This window comes from Nicotiana attenuata, unplaced genomic scaffold (assembly GCF_001879085.1).
Source record: "Nicotiana attenuata strain UT unplaced genomic scaffold, NIATTr2, whole genome shotgun sequence".
Taxonomy (NCBI): domain Eukaryota; kingdom Viridiplantae; phylum Streptophyta; class Magnoliopsida; order Solanales; family Solanaceae; genus Nicotiana; species Nicotiana attenuata.
In genome coordinates this window covers 35,100-51,576 of record NW_017675155.1, presented here as the reverse complement: position 1 = coordinate 51,576, position 16,477 = coordinate 35,100, and the positions used below count along the sequence as shown (strand labels likewise).

General features: G+C 38.8%; 1 protein-coding gene across 1 annotated transcript; it reads left to right on the top strand.

Annotated features, from left to right (window-relative positions):
* Positions 1 to 1,185: 1,185 nt before the first annotated feature.
* LOC109219742 lies at positions 1,186 to 2,026 on the top strand. Its single transcript, XM_019384215.1, has 2 exons — positions 1,186 to 1,390; positions 1,506 to 2,026. The coding sequence occupies exons 1-2, from the start codon at positions 1,186 to 1,188 to the stop codon at positions 2,024 to 2,026; spliced, it is 726 nt and encodes a 241-aa protein (XP_019239760.1).
* Positions 2,027 to 16,477: the final 14,451 nt, after the last annotated feature.

Here is a 16,477-nt window from a genome sequence, read left to right as displayed (position 1 = left end):
TTTATCTAAGGGAATTCCCCTTTACTCGAAAAGATGATACAAAACACTGGCTAAGAAGCTTGCCCCAAGGATCAATTAGAACATGGGAGGAGATGACTAGAAAATTACTTGCTAAATATTTCTCCTCAGCTAAAACGGGCAAGTTTAGAAGGGAAATTCACAACTTCTGTCAGAATGATACTGAAACTGTGTTTGAAGCTTGGGAGAGATTCAAAAAAATAGTGCGTAAGTGTCAGCATAGTGGAATAGAACTCTAGATGCAACTCCAGGATTTTTGGGATGGATTGACACCTACTTCACGCAGGACATTGAGCAACGCAGCGGGTGGTCCATTGATGAAGAAGACTCTAGAGGAGATAGTCACTATTCTAGATGAGTTGTCTGAAGATGCTAATCAGTAGCCCTCTGAAGTTGCTGAAAGAAGAAGAAGAACGGGTGTTCACCAAGTTGATGCTAACATATATGTGCAGGTACAGCTTGATGCCATGGCAAAAGAAATAAGGAAGCTAACCTTAGCTTCAATACATAATGAGCCTCATGCAGCATGTGATATATGTGGAAGAGGACACCATACTCATGAGTGTCAAGCTTCAATGGAGGAAGTTAATGTTGTGGGTAATTACAACTTCAATGCAATGGGTCAGAAGCACCTCGGTTTTCATGGAGTTCACCTAGGGGTACAGCAAATGCATGGCAACAAAAAAACTCCAAATTTCAAGGAGCTCCTGGTTTTGTGAATCAACAGAGGCCGCAGTTTCAGCCTCAACATGCAATTCAGTCTGGGTTAGAAGATATAATGAAGTCATTCATTGTCAAGAGAGGTAAGAGATTGGATGCTCATGGTGCAGTTATCAAAGAACTGGGGACAGGTTTGCTAACTTGGAGAGACAAGTGGGACAAATTACAACTATATTATCTGAGAGGATCCCAAGTACTCTGCCAGCTCATACTGAAAAGAATCTCAAAGAAATGGTAAATGATGTGACCTTGAGAAGCGGACAAGTGTTGAAAGATCCCACTCCAATTCAAAAAAAAAAGCTGCGCCTGAAAAAGAAAGTGGGAAGGAGCTAAAAATTGAAGATGATGATAAAAAGACTGAGAAGAAGAAAGGCAAGAAGGGAGCTAAGAAAAAGAAAAAAAGAGGAAACCTCAAGAAGGGAGGAATCCAATGAAGAGAGCAGGCACATGCCTGCTTTACCTTTTCCCCAAAAGTTGTATAGAGAAAAGCTGGACAAGCAGTTTGAGAGATATCTAGATATGCTGAGACAGGTTAATGTAAACTTCTCATTCACAGAAGTTCTCTCACAAATGCCAGCTTACGCCAAATTCTTGAAGGAGATTCTTACAAAAAAGAGGAAGATAGAAGAGACCTCAGTGGTCAAACTTACAGGCATTGCAGTGCTATCTTGCAAAATAAACTCCCACAAAAGTATGGAGATCCGGGGAGTTTTACTATAACTTGCTCTTTAGGCACTCTTAACTTTGATAAATCTTTTGTGATTCAGGTGCCTCAATTAATTTAATGTCATTATCTATTTACAGGAAACTAGAGAAGGAGATTGGAGAGATAAGGTCAGTGCCAATATCTTTGCAGCTAGCAAACCAAACAACTATAACACCCGAGGGGATAGTAGAAGATGTTTTGGTGTGGGTGGATAAGTTCGTATTTCCTGTAGATTTCATAGTGGTGAATATGGAGGAGAACAAGGAGGTCCCCCTCATCCTAGGAATACCATTTTTAGCAACGGATAGAGCTATACTGGATATACATGATAGAAAACTTATGCTTAGAGTAGGTGAGGAGACGATGACCTTTGAGATGAATGTAGCAGCTGGAGTTAAAAAGGAGAAGCCAGCTGCAAGTGTAGAGTGGAAAGTGAAGGGCGTGAAAGAGAAGGCAGCAACTAGTGGAAAAGATAAGTGTGGGGTGTACCCCAAAAAGGCTGAGAAGAAGATGTCTGCATGGATGTGTGCATTGGTTCGGGCGCGTGGAATGGAGCCCGACTTCGACTCAGAGCCCGAATAGAGATTCAGGGAAGTTTCCTCTACCTTATACTTTTTAATTTTGTGTCGTGGAAACATGGCACAACTTAAAGTATGGGGCGGGGGATATGTTTGTATGTATGTTGTATGTATATTAAGTTGGTTAGTTTTTTTTTTTTGGTTAGTTGTGGTAGTTTGATAGAAAAATATTGAAAATCCATAAAAGTTTTAAAATTTTCATCTTTTCTCGACAACGGATATCGTTCGACAGGTTTCTTGAGGGATTAAAGTCGAAAGAAAAAAGACAAAAAGATTTTCTTCTGTAGGTAGTGTAATAATTCCCCCTTGGTTTTTCTTTGTGCCGCGGTTCTTTTCCAAGGGTTTGGTTTGAATCGGGTATAGTTAGTTTTTGTTTTTAGGAGTGGAGAAACCTTGTGCTATGATTTGAAATAGAAGAAATATCTCTTGACTTGATCATGCCTTGAGAATAGTGAGTGCTTTAGTTGTGACGCTTAGGCTCAGTTTTTGACTCTTGTATGAGTGCCTTAAACTATATGATTTTAATTTTTCTTAATTGCTTTGACTAGAGTGTCTTGATAGTCCAATCCTGAGTGAGTTATGTGCCATGTGGGTGTGAGGTTTTGTATTATTCTGTGCATTGTATTTAATGTCTAGAAATTGCCCCGTGTATTTGCAAAATTGTAGTTTTGTTCAGTCTAGGAAGTGATATAGGCGTTTCTTTATTGAGTCAGTTATATGGTATTACCCACCTAATTATTTTGTATCTTAGTTAACCCCTTTGAGCCTGTAATCCTGATTCTTTGGCAACCACATTACAAGCCTTACCCATTTGTTTGAATTGACCATCTATTTGAACCTTGTACCTCTCGTGAGCACTTGAAATTATTATGAACTTTGTAAAAGTTAAAGTGTGGGGTAGTTGGTTTGGCTTTTGAGTGGAACTAATGAAATAAGGAGAAAGGTGCACTAGTTTGAAAAAGTAAGAGCCACTTGAATTGAAAGAAAAAAATGATAAAATAGTATGATTGTGAAAATTGTAAAAATTGATGTAATTGTGCTTAAAAAAATTGGGAGTTGATGTATATTGATGTGAAGGTGAATATGGTTTGACATAAATGTGGGGTTTTGAATGTTAAATTGTATGCATTAAAAGTGCTTAGGGAGGTGTAGTCACTCTTATATCTATATGTATCCTGCCTGTCTCGCAGCCTACATTACAACCAATTAAAGTCCTACTTGATCCTTGACTGAATGAGCTCGATTAGTAGAGTAGTACACTACGGGCAAGCCTATGGTACGTCTTTTGTGGCATATGAATGTTGTTTCTGAGAATGAGTGAATTCTTTCTATCTTGAGTTCCTGATTGTTCTTAAATTTTATTGTGTGTGAAACAACTCTCTATTGTTGTGTGAGGGCACTTAATTCACGAAGGAAAGGTAATGTCGTTGACCTCTATGTTAGAGTAGGTGAGTGGGTTGTGAAAAATGTATGGTGCTTTTGAGTCAAATCTTGAGGCGAGGATGTTACGTTAGAGTGCTTAATCTATATTAATTATTCTTGGAATGATGAGTTATGAGAATTATTTAAAAAGGTCGTGTCATTATGAAGTGTAGTATGGTTGCTCGAGGACAAGCAATGATTTATGTGTGGGGTGTTGATGGTAGGCTATAATCTCATATTTTAGTCGCTTATCACACTCTAATTTACTGCACTTTAATTGAGTTGAAGCTTTAATCGCTAGTGTTTTGCACTAATTGTGTATTTTATGCCTTGTAGGGAGTGATTCCGATCTATATAGATGTTATGGAAAATATTCAAGCTATTCTGGAGCTTTGAAGTCTGAGTAAAAGCCCAAGGATTAAGTTGGGATCGATTTCGGGGATAAATGGATGATAGTGGAACGAAACGAAGAATTGAGCAGGCGTATTGTGCAGTGTCCAGTAAAATGCATATAACTTTTCACTCAGAACTTCGTTTGGGCTCCACAATATATCGTTGGAAAGCTAACTCAACGGGTACTTTAATGTTTTGCATTTTCCTAAATTCCCAACTAATGCGGCGCACCGAGCGACGCACAGTGGGACGCATCAATGTAAAAATCTATCAGAAAATAGCAAACTTCAGAGACTGGGATTTTGGGGTTTGTCAGGAAAAAGCACTAATCCTACGCACCCTGCTATGCACAGTGCAACGCATGAAAAGCAATAAGTTTTCAATTTTTCTTATTTCGGCTAGGAAAAGGGAATTTCGTCTAGGCCCGGCCCAACTTGGTATAAATACATGGAAAAACGGTATTTTCTTGACTTTTAGAAGCATCTAAGACCTAAGGAGGCTAGAGAGAAGGTGGAGAAGCCAAAGCACAAGAAATTCATCATTTAATCCTCACTCAAGACAAGAGTTTGGATCGTTTTATACTTTTCTTTTTATTTGTGATGTATTACTCCATATCCATGGAGTAGTTCTCTTTAGGGTTTGATGGATTTTGTGGATTAATACTTGTTTGTGGATAATTAGCTCTAGTTTTATGTATTGAATCATTTTGGGTGCTTTAATCATTGCATCTATATTCACTAGTTCTTGTAATCTAGAGAGGCATACCATTAAAAATTTTATGGATTTTCAATATTTTTCTATCAAACTACTACAACTAACCAAAAAAACCCTAACCAACTTAATATACATACAACATACATACAAACATATCCCCCGCCCCACACTTTAAGTTGTGGCATGTCCTCATGACACACAATTAAAAAGTATAAGGTAGAGGAAACTTCCCTGAATCTCTATTCGGAGTCTGATTCGAAGTCGGGCTCCGTTAAACACGCCCGAACCAATGCACATATCCACACAGACATCTTCTTCTCAGCCTTTTTGGGGTACACCCCACACTTATCTTTTTCACTAGTTGCCGCCTTCTCTTTCACGCCCTTCACTTTCCACTCTACACTTGCAGCAGGCTTCTCCATTTTCACTCTAGTTGCTACATTTATCTCAAATGTCACCGTCTCCTCACCTACTCTAAGCATGAGTTTTCTATCATGTATATCCAGTATAGCTCTACCCGTTGCTAAAAATGGTCTTCCTAGGATGAAGGGGACTTACTTGTTCTCCTCCATATTCACCACTATGAAATCTACAAGAAATACGAACTTATCCACCCGCACCAAAACATCTTCTACTATCCCCTCGGGTGTTATAGTCGTTTGGTCTGCCAGCTGCAAAGATATTGGCACCAAGGGAACTTATCCACCTGCACCAAAACATCTTCAAGAACAGAGAACAACATAAAGAAGGACCATTTTTCTGCATTGAGTTATTATATGTCCTTAGTTGTGTTGCACCTTTGTTAAAGTGTAATTCCTACTTAGCTTATTCCAGAAGTATTGTGTAGTAAACCTTTTATTAAATCATAAACCTTGTATTTGTGTCTTGACTAGAGTTAGACGAGTTGTAAGCTTTGTAATAGAGTTATTAGAAAGGAGCTTGTAATAGAGTTATTACAAGTGAGTGAGGGATTAAGAGTTTAATTCCTAGGTTACAATAGCTTGTAATCTGAAGTTTGCTCAGTAGTGAAGTTGAAATCCTACGAGTGTAGGTCGTGGTTTCTAATCCCGTGAGCTGGGAGTCTTCCACGTAAAATTCTACTGTGTTATTTTTTACTGTTATGTGTGTGTGTATTCTGTGGGAACTAATAGAGAACCAGGTTCTCTATATAGTTTAGTGGACCCTTAGTTTCTATCAACAATTATTTATCATAAACACGGAAGGTTTCTTTTTGTTCGTTCTTTTATCCTACAAGATCATTGCAAAGATAATCTTTTTTCCTTTTTATATTATTAGTTTAGAGTAAAGATCTTAATCAAACACTTTAGAATTCTTGTTCCCCTTTCTTTTTTACAATATTTCAAGATATTTTCTTCATATAATTAGTGCCGAATAAAAGATGTCTAACCAAGCACTCTAAACTTGTGATGCTATAGTTTTAGATTGTAAATGGTGACAGGACTACTTTATAATTTCTTAATTTTTATAAAAGAAAATTCATATCTTTAGTAATAAACATATTGTCGTGATTCTGCTATGAACCACAACAATGGATAAGTTACCTATTACAACTGTTCAAATTTTATGCGAAGAATTTCTTGTCTCTTGAGACAAATATTATAGAAAAATTCTACCATTTCTTGAAGGATATCGAGTTGTATCCGCGGTTCTTGTGGAAGGACCAAGTCCTCTTGTTCCTTGGACCTTGGTGCTCTATTAATTACCTTCGATGACTGCGACACAAGTAGAGGAAAACAAATATAAGTTACAACATGATAGAAAATTTGAAAAAATAGATCGAAACTTAAATAGATATACCTGAAAATTAAACACCAACCAAACATGAAGCTGCAAACTATCCACGGGCTTCTCACTCGGAGCTTCCACATGACAGGTCATCACTTCCTCTCCTCCAACAATTTCTTCTCCATTGTAAAGGCACTGATGGGGCATATCAAATGAGAAACCAATATATTTTCATCTCAATGTACAATAAAAAATAGATTGATTAGGAAAGTAGATAATTATACCTTAATAGATGCTTGGCCACCAGAATTTTCATTCATCACAAAATAAGATTGAATAGGAGAAGGTTGAAATGAAGACTACTTTTTCATTCCTTTTATATATGGAGGAAGGTTGTAATAGTTGGGAAAATAAAGAAGGTTGTAATTTCCTTCCTTTGCTAAGTCAATAAACGTATGTCTTTCAGTTTTGAAATTGATTTTCTCTCTTCCCTTATTCATCATGGAGCTATAATTAAACCTTAGTGTTTGTAATAAATGAGTTCTTATAATTACAACAATATTTATTCTTATTATTAGATAAATAAAAAAGTAGTGAAAAAGGCAACAAAAAAAAGGAGAAAAAAATAAATAGAATTCTTGGCTAATGAGGGGTGCCAAGTCATCTTATATATATATATATATATATATATATATATATATATATATATATATATATATATATCATATTTTTTATAATATTGTAAGTTTATTCTTCATATTTTTAGTGTGTGGTATCATTAAGCGATGGTAAACAATACAATCTATCTAAATATTGTATTCATCAAAACCAGGGGCGTACGCAAGAATTATTGTAAGCGGTGTCAATATTTATTGAAGTACAAGAATAATAACTTCAATTATCATACTTCTAAACAAGAAATATTCTCTTTCAAATATTTGCAAAAAAACTGTGCTAGTTGAGGTTTGAAACTCTGATCTATTAGAGCAAAATAAAGCATATAATCAATGCACCAAGAGACAATTTATGTCAAGTAGTGTTATTTTTTCCTACTTATCCGTTTTCTCACAGTATTAATATATAATATCTAGTAAAAAAAATCGACGAAGCGGTGTCACCTGACACTGTTTCACTAAGAGTGCATCCTCCCCTGATTAAAACAATACAGTATAATACAATACATTATCATATAATGTAACAACCATCCAAACAAGCTATAAGCTAGACATTCTACTTTAATAAGCAAAATTAATAAATGAATAAATTAAAAGAGAAAAGGACAACTCTCCTAGGAATATAAACAAGAAGTCATAGTGAAAAATGATTGGGTTAAATAGAAGTTAAGTGAACAACTTTTTCCATTGATTATCGGCTTGACTATACATTGGTTAAAGGAAGGAAAATCGTCTGGTTGAAATTTTACATTGGCGATTGAATATTAGTATTTAGTACGATATGCCCTAAAATTACAAAAAATATAGGAGCTTTGGTTAACGACTTAACGTCGAAGCAATTGGGGTACATAATATGGTTAACGTCTTTTACTATTTAATAAACTAACTCCTCCGTTCCGCTTTATGTGAACCTTTTTTTTTTGGTCTGTTCCAAAAAGAATGACCCCTTTCTCAATTTGGAAATAATTTAGCTTAAACTTACCATTTTACCCTCAATGAGAAGCTTTTATAACCACACAATTACTCTGGGTCCTTTTTTGACTTGTTTAGGACCACAAATTCCAAAAGTTTTCATTTTTTCTTAAACTCTGTGCCCGATCAAACAGGTTCACATAAATTGGAACGGAGGGAGTAATTTTTTTCAAAAAAAAAGGGTCAAAGACATTGGTGCTTGTGAATTTTTTTTATGGGAAACTATCAACTATGTCCATTTATAAGTTGCTTATTATAAAAATTGGTCAATTCATAAAATATTACTAATATTGGCCAAATGTTACCAATTAGGGGTGGGCATAATACCGACCGAACCGAAAAAACCGACCGAACCGTAAACTTCGGTTTATTCGGTTTCTCGGGTTATTAAGTCGGTTTGCGATTTATGTTTTCTATAATTTCTTGTGACGACCCAAAAGGTCATCTTCTGTTTTAGAACTTGATTCCGTGTTTCGAGGCTGTAAAACCCTCATTTTATATCTCCTCAATTTGTGTGCACAGTCCGTGCGTGTATCCGGAAAGATTTTATATGAAAAATGGAAGAAATAATAATTTTTGGCCTAAAAAGTTGATTTTTGTTGACTTCGGTCAACGTTTTGGGTAAACGGACCCGAACCCGTAATTTGACTGTCCCGGTAGGTCCGTAGTAAAATATGGGACCTGGGCGTATGCCCGAAATCGAATTCCGAGGTCCCAAGCCTGAGAAATGAATTTTTGATGAAAATTGTAAGATTGAAAATCTGAGGAATTAAAGAAATTGATTAATGTTTGATCTCGTTGGTATCGAGCCCGTATTTTGGTTCCGGAGCCCAGTACAGGTTTAATATAATATTTAAGTTGTGTCTGTGAAATTTGGTGGAAAATGGAGTTTATTTGGCGTGATTCAGACCTTTGGTTGAGAAAATAAAAATTTTGAACTTTCTTAAAAAATTCCATGCAATTTGGTGCTAAATTCGTAGTTCTAGGTGTTATATTGGCGATTTGACCGTGCGAGCAGGTTCCTATGATGTTTTAAGACCTGTGTACATGTTTGGTTTGGAGTCCCGAGGGCTCGGGTGAGTTTCGGATAGGCTGCGGGATGTTTAGACTTAGAAAATCTGGTATTGGATAGTTGCAGAGTGCAGGTCTCGGATCTGGGAAGTGCGGCCGCGGTGGAAGTTCGCGGACCGCGGTAGAGGAACGCGGCCGCGGTGGGAACTCGCGGCCCGCGGTGAAGATTTTCCGGCCGCGCTGGGGATTTCGCGGACCGCGTAGTGAGGATCAGAGGGTGCTATATAAACGAGATTTTCCATCCATTCTTCAATTTTTCAAACCCTAAAACATAAGAGGCGATTTTCCAAACACTTCTCCTTCCCCAAAACATAAGTAAGTGATTTTTAACTCATTTCTTTCACTCTTTTACTTCCTTTTACAAGATTTCATCCTAGAATCTAGGGTTTTCATAGTGGAATTGGGAATTTTTGGGTAGAACTTAGGAAATTCGAAATTTGGGGATTTAGACCTCAAATTGAGGTCAGATTCCAAAAACAATTGTATTTCCGGGCTCGGGGGTGAATGGGTAATCAGGTTTTGGTCCGAATTTTGAGTTTTGACCAAGCGTGCCCGGGGTCGGTTTTTGACTTTTTGGGAAAAATGTTGGGAAACCTATAACTATGCATTGGAATTGATTTCTTTAGCGGTAATTGATGTTATTAAGTTAATTATGACTAGTTACGAATGAATTGGAGGTGAAATCTAGAGGAAAAGCGATATTTGGCTTTGAATTGGTCGTTGGATTGAGGTAAGTGTTTGGTCTAACTTTGACTCGAGGGATTAGGGATCCCCGACTTATTTGCTATGTGAAATTCCATGTGTGTGGCGTATAGGTATGGTGACGAGTACCTATGCGCCGCCGAATTATTTGTTTAGTTTATTCCCTTCCCTGTTTCTAATATATTGTCTTCTTGTCTTAACTGCTACATGCTTATTGATGCTTCCATGTCTAATTGATTCTTGTTAGGTATTGTTTTCTTTATTGTAGGTATTAATTCTTCCGTAGTTTCATTGTGTTACATTATTGGTCTAAGTTGGTTTATTGGTGTTTCATGATACATTTTGCTTGGTCTCGCTTTGTAGTAATAATTGATGAGATTTCATAATTGTATAGATTCCGTTTGGTTTGGTTTGAGGTATAAACGTTGTGGAGGGTGATGTTTTATACTTCAATACCACACAAGAGGGGGTGATTTGTGTGGTGCCCGATTTTTCGCTTAATCTGATTATAAAAGGACCTGGTTCTTCTATGTGTTCCAATTACTACTGTTGCGGAATAATAATTACAGAAATTAAAGAACATTTACGTGGAAAACACCTGGCTCAAAAGGTGAAAAAACCACGACCTACTTTCCAGTAGAATTTTTCCAAACTCTCCACTAAAATCACTGAGCCAAAAATGTAAAGACCCGACCAGTCGTTTTGAGCTCTAGCGCGCCGTTCAGCAGTTTGAGGCCATGAGCAGCTCCATTTCAGGCATTAAGACTTGTACGCGTGGTCGGAATTGAATTTCGGGAAGTTCGGGGTTGATTCGGAAGGAAAATTCTCATTTCGAAAGCTTTAAGTTGAAAGAATCAACTAGGATTGGATATTTGAGTAAACGACCTCGGAATCGGGATCTTAAGGTTCCAGTAGGTTCGTATGATGATTTCGGACTTGGGCGTATGCCCGGATCGGGTTTTGGATGACCCGGGAGCGTTTTGGCGCCTATGGTGGAAGTTAGCATTTTGGAAGAAATTTTATAAGTTTGGGTTGAAGTGCATTTCAGTATTATCGATGTCCGTTTGGGATTTCGAGTATGGGAGTAGCTCCGTATGGTGATTCTGGTATGGGGAGCGCGATCGGAAGTGAATTCGGAGGTCCGTGGGTCATTTTGAAGCCATTTGGCTAAAGATAGAAATTTGAAGGTTTTTGAGAAGTTTGACCGGAAGTGGACTTTTTGATATCGGGGTCGGAATTCGACTACGAAAGTTGGAGTAGGTCCGTAATGTCGGATATGACTTGTGTGAAAAGTTTGAAGTCAATCGGACGTGATTTGATAGGTTTAAACATCGAAAGTAGAAGTTTGAAATTCTAAAGTTCATAAAGCTTGGATTGGAGGTCGATTCGTGGTTTTAGCGTTGTTTGATATGATTTGAGGCCTCGAGCAAGTTCGTAATGTGTTTTGGGAATGGTTGGTATGATTGGTTGGGGTCCCGGGGGCCTCGGGTGGATTCCGGGTGGTTAACGGATCGAAAATGGAATTTTTGAAAGGCTGAAGTTGCTGCCGCAGAAGCGGCCAGAGGAGCCGCAGATGCGGTTTTGGACCAGAAATGAAGGGACCGCAGATGCGGTCATGCAGCCGCAGAAGCGGGACCGCACCTGCGGCGGTCGAGTCGCAGAAGCGGAAAGGAGGGGCTGGTGAGAAACCGCAGGAGCGGTAGAAGGGCCGCACCTGCGGAACAGCAGAAGCGGTCAAGGGACCGCAGGTGCGGAAGTGCTGGAGGCAGTAAGTTCTTTTAAAATTGGGGGTTGGTCATTTTTCCCCCATTTTTCATTGGGTTTGGACGATTTTAGAGAGCTTCAAGTGGGATTTTTCATCATCAACGACAAGGTAAGCTAATCCCACCTATCTTGAGTTAAATATATCGATAATGTATGGATTTTAGCATGTAAATTGGTAGAAATTTGGGGATTTGAGGAAAATCTAGAAAATTGATATTCTTAGAATTTGACCACGATTTTGGGTATGAAATTGAGAGTAAATTATATATTTGAGTCCGTGGAGTTATGGGTAAGCTTAACCTTCCAAAATTTTTGGAATCCGGGCACGTGGGCCCGAGGGCGATTTTGTCAACTTTTCGATCGGGATTAGGAATTGTAATAAATTGGATTGTACTGAGTAATTGAGCATATATTAATGGATTTGCATAATTATTGGCTGGCTTTGGAGTATTTAGCATCGATTCGAGTCTTTGGAGGGGCGTGGAATGCCGATTATGGATCTTCGGAGCGAGGTGAGTCTCCTTTCTAACCTTGTAACAGGGAATTGTCCCCATAGGTGAGTTAATTGGTTATATGCTCCTATTTGCGGGGGCTACGTACGCACGAGGTGACAAGAGTCCGTGCGTAGCTACTATTATGCTTTAGTCCGGGTAGTTTAGGGACCAAAAGCATGTTTTCTTATAATACTTGCAACCTTGTTGACAGACTTAAAATGCTTAAAACATATCGAACGTGTAAATGAATTTAAAAAAAAGGGCTAGATATCATTTCTTGACTTTTAAAAGAGAAACTTGCCTTTTCCTGAATATTTGCTCCTTGATGAATAATTGATTTGATTGTTTGGATGTGTTTATCTATTGTGGAACGGGCCGAACGCCTCAGTAGATTAAATAGATGCATCTATGGTTCGTGCCGCTCGACCCTCGGCAGTGCACATTTTTCATTTATGTTGGATCGGGCCGTACGACCTCGGCATGAGTTGTGCATGCTTGTATTACTTGCCTTGAGATTTATTGATATTGCTCTCTGCTCTCCCGACTTGAGGTAATTGTTAATTAATGGATTATGAATCCGGAGACTTTAACAAAAAAGGAACTTTCACCTGTTTAGTGACTCATTTGAATCTACTGTTGTTCTTAATAAATCCATGAGTCATCGCATTAATAATATTATTACTGGACCTTTAGTAAGTGTCGAAGTTACCATCTCGTCTCTACTTCTTCAAGATTAGCGGGATACTTACTGAGTACACGTTGTTTTCGTACTCATGCTACACTTGCTGTGCATTTTTTTGCACAGGTGCAGGTACTTCTAGTGGCCTACTGGGCGTTGCAGTATGGGTGACACGGAGACTAGGTGAGCTGTATTTCCTCGAGGCGACCCGCAGCTAGTATAGTCTCTCTCAGAATTTTATTTACTTTCTGTCCAATTTGTATTCCGGACAGCTGTTGTACTTTATTCGATTTCTTAGAAATTGCTCATGCACTTGTGACACCGGGTTCTGGGACGGTTATGAAGTATTTTGTATTAATTGCTTATCATTTAATCTGAATTGAAGCGATTATCTTTTTATTTGTAAATTTGGAGGAAAATCATAGATTTCAAGAGTATTGAAAAGAGAACTTAATTAAGTATTTTGTTTGGCTTTCCTGACAGTAGTGTCCGGCTCCATCACGACCCTTAGTGGATTGTAGGTCGTGACAGAAAACTACATTTACAAAAACTCTTTTGTAAACCTAGGATTAACTCTAATCCCGTTGTAGCACACAGCCTCAACTGTTGCGACTACTTCAAGTTAACTCAAACTTGAAGACTCTGAGTACCTAATACAATTGCTTCTAGATAAAGCTGAAAGGTACAATATGAAAACACCTACTACAATTGAACTAGAATAAAAGACAGACACTTGGAACTGGTTCTTCTATCTGGTTCAAGTAGCTTCAGGTTTGCACGCTTGAATCACACACAAATTGCTTGCAAAATTGCCTTGCTATTTTGCTCTCAATTCACGTTTAACTTCTGCTTATGTGCGTTACCTGTAAAAGAGAACAACACTGATATTTATGGAGTTAGTAAATAGAGATTAACTAGAATTCTGATGCTACTCTTCCTTGGTGGAAGAGTTCTAGTTGATCTCAACCTCTAACTCTATCCTTCTCTTAAACCGTGTTCTCTCTGGTAAGGAGTCTTTCTCCTTATCCAATATGCAACCTTTTCGATCTGGATCAGGAGATATCACTTCTGGTAAGTTAGGTTTATCTCCTTCACATGCATCTCACATGCTTGACTTGACCATATCTGTGCTTCACTAGGATGGACCTGGTCCATGTCTGAGTTCCTTTGTCAGTCTTCAAAACTCACCTTTACTTGGGCCAACGAATTCCCCCTTTTTGATGATGACAAACTCTGTGCTTTTAACTCACAGGTCCTGTCAGAACTCAGCTCAATCATCAATGCAAAGTTAGAGATTTTATTACTTATCATCAAGGACCGGGTTCATTAGGTTATAAACATCACTTATTCAGAATATAAAGCACAATATCTCTTCCCCCTTTTGGCATCATCAAAAAGTTGCATAAACACAGTGTGATCCCCAGAATTTTAAAAATTACTCATGGACACTAGTGCAACTGCAAGTGCAATCATGGATTAATCATCAGTAATCAACCCAACATATTCAAACTATCAAGGAAATATAAACAGTCAACAAGAGCAAAAACAGCAAACTTCATTGATAGATAATATGATTCTGCCACAATCCACAAAAAGAAACAAAAACAGTTAAAACATGAGCAAAACAAGAAAAATCCCTAATCTGGGTCACTGAAAGGTCTAGACAACTATCAAAGAGTGAAGGCTAAGGAAATTAAGGCTTGGAAGAACTGGAGGGTTGGGTTTTGGCTTGGAGAAGGTGCAGCATATCTTCAAGAATGCCATCATTCTTCTCATTTTCCTTTGTGAGCTCAGTTCTGAGAGCATCTCTCTCAGATTCAAACTTTGCCAAACAAGTCTGCAGCCTAACTATCTCAGCATCCTTTGCCCCACTCTCCTGCAATAGAGCTCTGACCTTGCTATTGATAGGTGTCTTCTTAGATGAACCAGGTTCATTGGGAATGGCATTGACCTCATAGTCACAAGCAATCAAAGTGTTTATTCCAAAATGATCTTTACAGTGTGCAAGGACAGTAGTGAGAATAAACCCATAAGGGGTGGCATGGGCCTTGGAGCCATTGATAACCCTATCAAGCAGCTTGATCATAAATGCAGGCCAGTTGATCTGCCTTCCACTTTCAAGACACTCCATCAACACCAAATCCATGTAGTTAGCAATGTGTCTTCTTTCCTGCCTAGGCAGCAGACACTTGTTGACAAATTCAAACAGGACTTTGTGGCATGGCTTCATTTCATTCTTATACACGACCTTGGCTTCATTCACATTTGGGACATCACAGAACCTCCTAGTGATGGCAAGGGCAGTGGGAATATAGAGTCCAGACTTGGCCATTTTTGCCTTGTGTAGTCATCATACCCTTCAGAGGGAATGTCAAGGATTTCACCCAGCCTTTGTGCATCAAAGGACACAGAACCCCTCTCACTTAGCTGGTGACTCTGCCATCCTTTACCTCTGCATTGGCCATGAACTCTATAATTTCATTCCTTGCCAGCCTGCCATCCAACTGAAGGACCATGTCCTTCCAAGCCTGAGCAGCAAGAGCATCAATTAGTCGAACCATCCCTGGTTCCTCCAAATCCTTCAGAAGTCTACCCTTTAAAATGGTTCGTTTGCCAAATTTGGCTAGCTTGTCTTGTTCAGCATCAGATTCACTGTCTTCTTCACCACTCCATTCCTCCTCCTCAGTAATTCTAACTTGCTTGGCTTTCACGGCAGACCTTGTCCTTTTAGCCAATGAAGGTTCAGCAGTCTTAGATACAGATGAAGACTTCTTGGAAGAAGTCTTGGTCTTCTTAGGCTTAGGGGTCTGTACCTCCACAGTTGTATGTTCTTCCTGATGGACCTGTTCCATCTCATCCACATCAACAGCCTCAGCAGGCTCTACAACCTTAGCTTTCCCTTTGTCTATTCTCTTCTTCTTGCTTTCCGCCATAGCTTTTGTAACTCATTCTCACTCTGCTTCAACATACTCCTTGTGGCCCTTCCTTTTGGTAGGGGAATCTCAGCAGTTGTTGTTCTTGGTAGTTTTTGCAGTGCTGGGGGCTTTTGGTGTTGGAGTTCTCCTTTTCTTGGGGTTATAACTTGCACCCACTTTCTTCAGAAGGTCTGCTAGGGTCTCCTCAATAGATGAACCGGGTTCATATGCATGTGAACTTAGATTAACCAGCCTTTCAGCAGCCTCCCCTGAACCACTCCCCCCTATTTTCTTGCTACTTTCTACCACATTTTCATCCTCAGCCCCACAGATAGATGGTCTACTCATTTCTGAAGTGGGTGAAGAATCAGCCACTTCTTTCCCTTTTCCCCTCACATCACTACTCACACCCTCACTCTCCTTTTCTTTTTCACTTTTATTTTTACCTCCTCTCTTTCTTGACTCAGGCATTTCCACATTCATAACAGAACCAACCAAAACAAACCGATTGTCTAGATTTTCAACTAAAACAGAAGTTATCTCAGAAGGGGGATTCTGCGCTTTCTCAGAATCAGAAGACCCAGTTCCTTCCCCCTCACTCGCAGGCTTGAAAGAGTCATCAGAATTTTCAGAATCTTGGGCTTGACTAGCCTTTAATTTGGTGTTTAGTTTCTTTGAAAGAGCACCTGTAGCCACAGTTTTGCGAGCAAGCATCTTCACTCGCCTTCTCCTAGGTTGGAGGGTTGTGCTAGGTTGAGGAGAAGTGGAGGAATCAAAGGGGGTAGGTTGTAGATGAGTGCCTGGGTTATCTTGGGGGTTGGTCATCCTTGCTAATTCTGGAAGAGGATTTTTGAATTGGGTTTTTAGAAGAGAGAAAAGTAGAGAACGAAAGAGAATTGACGGTTTAGA

Bases quoted from the DNA above. Each gene is read 5' to 3' on its own strand.
- LOC109219742 (XM_019384215.1), top strand. From the start codon at position 1,186: ATGCCTGCTTTACCTTTTCCCCAAAAGTTGTATAGAGAAAAGCTGGAC. The intron at 1,391-1,505 runs GCATTGCAGTGC...TTTGTGATTCAG, and splicing joins CTCAGTGGTCAAACTTACAG to GTGCCTCAATTAATTTAATG.